A 6708-nucleotide genomic window follows, 5' to 3' on the forward strand; every position below is an offset into this window, starting at 1 on the left:
CAACATGCAAGTTGTCATTCATAGTTTGCTTAGATTACACGGGGTTTACACTGATGACCAAGTATCTAGGCATATGCAACTTGATGACCAAGTACTAGGCATATGCAGTCTGTCTATAACTATGCTTATCTAAATCTGCTGATGGAGGCCAACTCAGTCACTGCAGGTGTCACTGTTGCCTCTCCTGCTGTATTTGGGCCTGTCCTGAATTTGTACACTAAATGCAAAGTCTTAAAGTATTGATTTTTCCTCTGCTTTGCGGGCCTGCAGTAACTTGAAAAAGACCAATTGTGATCCCATTTGACTTCTCAGTTATAGACCCATCAACTACCATTACAAACACAATGCTGCAATGATTACATGACAACAACTTTGTGGTGAAAACATTTATTAAACACACATTAACATCCACATTATTGAAAAAATCAGACAGACTGTAATTTTCAAATAAATTAGGTTTAAATGCCTGACTGGATTTGTGAATAGGCAAATAAATCACAATATCAACCTAAGGCATGTATATTGCAGTTTATAACTGTGCTGTGTTGTTTCATCACTGCAGTTCAGAAGACATGAAAACAGCTTTGATGTCTGTAGCCCCTGTGTTTCATAGGCCTCAAGTCCCATGAACTGGATACTATTATCTTGATTCTTCTCTGTTTCCAGTCTATCTACTCTGCTGGTTTCAGTAACAGGCACACAGAGAGCATCATTTTTTTTATTTTTTCAAGTAGGCTAAGACTACAAGCAGTCACAGTTCATTTTAAGGCAGTGCAGTTATTGGGCTCAATTTGAACTGGTGGACCGGGGACTGCAGGCAAGAGGTAGGGAGGGTGAACACAGATGGCTCAAAGTTTTTGGTGTTGAAGGTGGTGGTGGTGAAGTCGTTGGCAAAAAAGGAGGCGGACTCCGGGGTACAGGGCGTGGCCGGTTCAGGTGTGGCAGCATGAGCCGGGGCCGTGGAGAGGACCTCTGACTCAAACTGCAGCAGCTGACCCATGAAACTGAAGTTGGGTGAAATGACTGCCCGCCGCTGCTTGATGATGTCGAAGGCTGCATCCAGCCGCAGCTGCTGCGTCCTCATGATGTAGGCCATGCAGATGGTAGGTGAGCGTGAGATGCCTGCTTCGCAGTGGACCAGGACCTTTCCCCCTGATTGCTTCACGTGATCTGTAAGGAGAAGAAGAAGAAAGGGACAAGCCAACGTTATTGATCGGGGTGAGATGGGGGCACAATTTTTACTTCCTTCTGTGATCATCAGCAAAATTGTTGCACAGAATCAAACCTTGCATCCATTTAATTATTAAAACATAATTTGTCCATTTCAAAATATAGGCCATGGTGTTGTGTCAGGTTTTATGTTTTGTTTGTGTGTGTGTGTGTATGTAATGGATATTTTTTAAAGTCAAGTTGTGTGGTGGAGAGTTACAATCAATCAACAGGGAGTTTTAAATGGATAATAATAAGAAATAGGCTAAAAATCACAGTTTAACTGTGTAATCATTGCCTACTCCTTACTCCCACTCACTAATTAATGCGAACACTTTTCTGCACATCCATCTAGTTTCTCTCTCTCTCTCTCTCTCTCTCTCTCTCTCTCTCTTTCTCTCTCTCTTTCTCTCTCTCTCTCACACACACACAGACACACAGCTGCAGGATATTATGGAAAAACAGGAACATCAACCTTGTCAGTAGACCTCATTTGTAGGGACACAGAAATGTACACACATCCTATACCAGTTTCAGTTGTGCACACGCAGACACTTGTGAGGCTTGTCTGAGTCACAGAGCGCAGCTGTACATGAGACTATCTCTCTCCTACACTGCTGTGGGGGGCTGGGTGCTGCTGCAGAGTGGTACAGAGATGTGTGTGTGTGTGTGTGTGTGTGTATGTGTGTGTGTGTGTTCTAATTTAGAGATGCAGTACGCCTATGCACTTTTCTAATGCCTACACACAAATCTACTTTCGTCATCGGTATAAGTGCCGCACATGACACATTTCAAGATTTTGTTCATTCTTAGAAGTACTGCATACACCTACATTTCTCCTCTTCTGTCTGTCTCGTTAGAGTTTGATTTACCTACAGACCCATACACATATATATCTCTCTCACTCTTTCTATTAAATAGAAACATTGAGGGCCACTTCTGTCTGGTTCTGAGAGCCACTGTGGGGGCAACAACGATGATTTCTGACAGCTCTGATCTTCAATAAACCGCATGAATGAATCATGAACTTCCCATCTGGAGTGGATGATGCAACAAGAGAGGGAAGAGGGGTGGAAAAGCAGCAGCGGGTGTTTTAATGACCATCCTCGAGTGATGCGCCCTCATTGGCTGGTGTTGTCATGACACGCTTCAAGCAGCTGATTTCATCCAGGAGGTCAATAATGTTTATTATCTCCTCCCTGAATGTACATCTTTAACCAGGTCAGAAGGGTTTCTGATTGGTGATTGATTTCCGTTTGGGGACCAGCTGCAGCTCGGTGAGGATTTGCGTGCACCCACCGCATTTCTAATCACTTGGCATGGTTGATGAATTTTGGAGGCCCTCTCTGAATGTAGGCTAAACCTGCCCCTCCCACAATTTTCGGCCTTATGTAATAACAGACAGGTTTACACACAGACACCCTAAATGTAGGCTGCATCCCCAAACAATGCACAATACCAACAATAGCAGCCACCCAATACTGCTCGTGGGTGAGCTTTGTCCTTGGTTATATCTGCCTATAAATAGCCACCAGCACATTGTGTAGCCTACATCTTTTGCTGCTGCTGCTATTATCCAGCACCTCTCTCCTCTCCCACACACTCTCTCTTCCTCTGTAACACATTAGTGTCCATCCAAGTCCATCAGTGGTTCCCACCTGCGAGTAACCAACAACTGTGCTTTCTCATTGTGTGTCAGTCAGCTAGCTTTAATCCTCCACCCAACCATCATAAACAACTGTGTTTGAGTCTGTGTGTGTGTGTCAGTCAGCCCCCAACCTCCTCCACCCGGCCATTACTAAACACGGACAGCTCACCCAGTTGTCACAGTGACTGGCCACACCCGGCACAGTAAGCTACTGAGATTAGGCCTTGGAGGCGATGACGGCACGGGAGCGTCTTTTTCAAGTTAAGACGGGGGGGGTAGGAAGGGCACAGGGGAAGTGAGCAAATCCTGAATGAAAGCAGACTGGCTGGATATGTTGGTGGGGGATTGAAGGCAGGCGATCGAGTTAAACTGATTACTGCTGGGTTTCTTATAGCTCTCTATTTGTGAATGGTAGCAGGTGAGAGGCAGCGACAAAGGGGGCTTATTTGAAGACAAAAATAAACACACCCATGTATAGGTGGCTCTCTAACTCAGTAGTTTTGAGACTCCTTGAGGAGATGTTGCACTATAAATATACAGCCGTGAAGCTGATGTTATTCCAGGAAAAGACTCCATCTTGGTGGTGGTGTACTATTTATTTCCCTTCCTAGCTAGTTTGGGTGACTGAACTATCTTCATAAAATAAATAACAAAACAGAAAAACTCCATCCTGCTGTGACTTTTTACAATTCAGATTCAGACACAAACCTTTGAGTGCCACCCCTGTCAATCAGAAAATTGTTAAAGAGCTGCACCTCATAAAAGGAGAGCCAGGCATGACGGCCATTCCCTTCAACTCACCAATAAACTCTATGGCCTCCTGGAAGTGGGAGCTGATGTCGGCCATGTGGCTGTCCTCTACTGGGATCCACTTGTAGTCGTAGTGGCCATTGGCCGGCTGCAGGTCCCTGCGCGACACGTTGAGCAAGGCCGTGATGTGAAGGTCGCTGAGATAGTCCTGTCTGGAGGCGTGGTAGGCACTACCGAGGTAGAGGAAAGGCAGGATCTCTACAGGTTTACCCTGAGAGGGAGAGAAGAAAAAGAGACGTGAGTTCATGTAGATAAGGACTAGAATACATAACACGGTGGGATTTCATGGCCACCTCATGAGACACAACACTGGACCCCAGATCTTGATGCAAATGCACCCGTGGTCCAAGCCACAACATCCAAACACCTGTCAGCCCACTTTGCTGCAGAGCAGAACATTACGTTCATCTGCAGACAAAACGCACATGAATGTGTGCAGCTGGAGGGATGGATTTCCCCTATTCAGTAAACCATTAAGTGAAATAACCCACACTATGTCAACCACAGACACAATGTTCTCTGAGATGTGAAGCAGCCAAATGCTTTCTATCTGGGCAGTGGAGGAGATGGAGGAAAGGTCAGAGATGAAAGAGCATTTTTCTCTATGAGGTGTTCTGATGTCAGCTGGGCATCAATGAGTGGCCTCTCCCTTTTTATGAGCCACATATGAGATGGCTGGGGAGCAGTGAAGGTCAGAGAATATCATATGTATGATGAGAAAATGTTTCAATGAGCTGATGCCAAATATAAATCTCTCTGATGTCAGCAGGACTTGGGTTTGTTTTCATTTTTGGATAAGGTTAAAAATAAAAACTGCCAGGGGATGTGTGCCCTGCGTGGAAGAGTGAGAAGAAGCATATTGCTGTAAAGGGTGTTTCCATAGCCTACCTGATCATAATCTGGTTTGTGGTGAGAAAGCTTCTCGCTGTTGACTCTTTTATCGGTTTCAGTTCCGCTCTGGTCGATGGTTTTCACCTCAGTGCAAAGTTCAGGGTATTGAGAGTGGAAGTTCTCGTATCCTCCTGAGAGAAAGGGGAAATCACGAACACATAGGCTAAATAAGCTTAGAATAATTCTACCTTTACCCCCCAACACACACACAGACACACACACATCTTATGAAATTGCAGCGTTTATGAAACAGTCTCAGCACCGGATTATAACCTTTATAACCTGATTATAAGCGCGTAATTAATTAAGGAGCCCGCAGTTGAAGGAGCTGTAATCCTTTTAGGGCAACATCCTGAGGACGCAGAGGAGCCGGACGGAAATGGATGTGTTTCAACACATTATCACAGCCCCGATGGATTTATTTTGCTAAAAGAAATAGTTAGGAGGGGATTCAATTTTCTTTCTTTTTATCACTGAAACTCATTGCACCACCAATTTGCCTGCCTTTCTCGCGCACTGACTCATCCGCTCCGTTGACGCATGCAGGACATTTATTTCTCCAAGAAGTGAGAGAAAAATGTAGGCTGCTCTCAACACAGGCCAGAAGGATAATGAGAGAAAGATTATGGATTATTAGGAAAAGTAAAATAATAGGCTATAGCCAATAAAAAACAAATGGGTTAGTCCTTAAAAATAGGGACCGACGAGGACAGAAAAGCTCTGACAAATAAGTGGACAATCATTTCTTTATACCCCACTGACCACAGTTTAATGCAGTATTAATATTCTAGGCTACTAGAGCAGCATACCTTTTAAATTTGTGGAACAGAAAATACAGAGGAGACCGAGGCTAAAATAACTGAAGTTTAATCCCAGAACAAGACTGTTTGATTAAAAGGCGCTCTTCTATAAAAGATTGCTGAAATGTGAAATAGTGAGGCTGTAAATCGCCGTGCTGGCTTCCTTGCAGTTTGTTTTGAAAGCGCGCCATCCTTATAAACAACAACTAGACAAACTGATAGATTCTCTTTATTTTTTGCTTTCTGGATTAAAACAGTCTTTACTTTCCCAAAGCTCTCACCTTTCAGGAAACAGATGTTTGCCCCGCTCGCTAGATGTGACAGAGTGTTTATTACTATTTGTGCTACGCTGTCCTTTTTCAGTTTTTGCCAGTGGGACGTCCGGTCATCCAGAGCTACGATTGCCGATACGCTCCCCTCCCGAAGCCGAAACAGAGCTCTCTCATCCGGGATGACAAACTGCAGTGGCACCGGCCCTCCTCGAGACCTCCGGACCACCACTGAGTTGAGATTGACATTGACGGAGCCTTTGATATTGGAGTTCGTGAATGAGAAATAAGGTCGGCAGTCCACAATAAGGCAGCTCCCACTCTCCTTCCTGATGATTTTCCTCAGACGCCGGCAGTCTATGCTGTTGACTTTCATTTTGTCGCCTAGGAGTTGTTATTATTGCCTAAAAATTCAATTGGATGACTCCTAAACGGCGGATACGGGCGAGCGAGGAGTCCCGTGCGCGTCTGTGCCTACATGTCCTCCAAGGGGATTCCGGCCGATCAGTTTTATCTGAATGGGACCTCCGGCGCGTGACGTCATGAACCATATATGGACACCGGCGAGGTGTGATCGCAGCAAAAACACGCCCACATCTATGACTAGCCTGTGACTCCGCCCCCGGTCCTGGTAAATAAAAACCCTGCTTCTGCAGTGTGCTTCATGTTACTATGACTGTGTGTGCTCTACCAGCACCCACACCTGTCCTTTCATTTTCAGTTTCCAGTTTGAGTTCAGTGAACTCTAAAAAAAATCTAAAAAAAAATCTAACAGTACCATAAATCCCACTGACCAGTTTTCAATGATATAAAACAGAGAAAAGCTACAAATCCTCCCAGTTAAGAAGCTGGAAACTAAGGAATGTTTGGCATTTTTGATTTAAAAAAATGACCTAAACATTTAATTAATTTTTAGAATAGTTGCAGATTAATTTTCTGTCAGTCAACCAATCAGTTAATCAACTAATTGTTCGGGCCCTATAATACAAAAAAGGTGGGTATGGTGACATACTGTATACATGAACTCATTATTGTGCGCCACAAGCACAACCACACTGTACACTGACACACAAACAAACAC

At 44.4% G+C, this 6708-nt stretch overlaps 1 protein-coding gene across 1 annotated transcript; it reads right to left on the reverse strand.

Annotated features, from left to right (window-relative positions):
- Positions 1-371: 371 nt before the first annotated feature.
- Positions 372-6119, reverse strand: dusp5 (dual specificity phosphatase 5). Its single transcript, XM_044190653.1, has 4 exons — positions 5640-6119; positions 4556-4689; positions 3659-3878; positions 372-1170 (listed from the first exon to the last, which is right to left on the reverse strand). Exons 1-4 carry the CDS (start codon positions 6001-6003, stop codon positions 764-766), a joined length of 1125 nt encoding a protein of 374 aa, XP_044046588.1. The 5' UTR covers positions 6004-6119; the 3' UTR covers positions 372-763.
- Positions 6120-6708: the final 589 nt, after the last annotated feature.

The sequence above is a fragment of the Siniperca chuatsi genome, linkage group LG3 (assembly GCF_020085105.1).
Source record: "Siniperca chuatsi isolate FFG_IHB_CAS linkage group LG3, ASM2008510v1, whole genome shotgun sequence".
In the NCBI taxonomy this organism is placed as follows: domain Eukaryota; kingdom Metazoa; phylum Chordata; class Actinopteri; order Centrarchiformes; family Sinipercidae; genus Siniperca; species Siniperca chuatsi.

Bases quoted from the DNA above. Each gene is read 5' to 3' on its own strand.
- dusp5 (XM_044190653.1), bottom strand. From the start codon at position 6,003: ATGAAAGTCAACAGCATAGACTGCCGGCGTCTGAGGAAAATCATCAGG. The intron at 4,690-5,639 runs GTGAGAGCTTTG...CCTTTCTCTCAG, and splicing joins AAACATCTGTTTCCTGAAAG to GAGGATACGAGAACTTCCAC. The intron at 3,879-4,555 runs GTAGGCTATGGA...TCTCCCTCTCAG, and splicing joins ACAAACCAGATTATGATCAG to GGTAAACCTGTAGAGATCCT.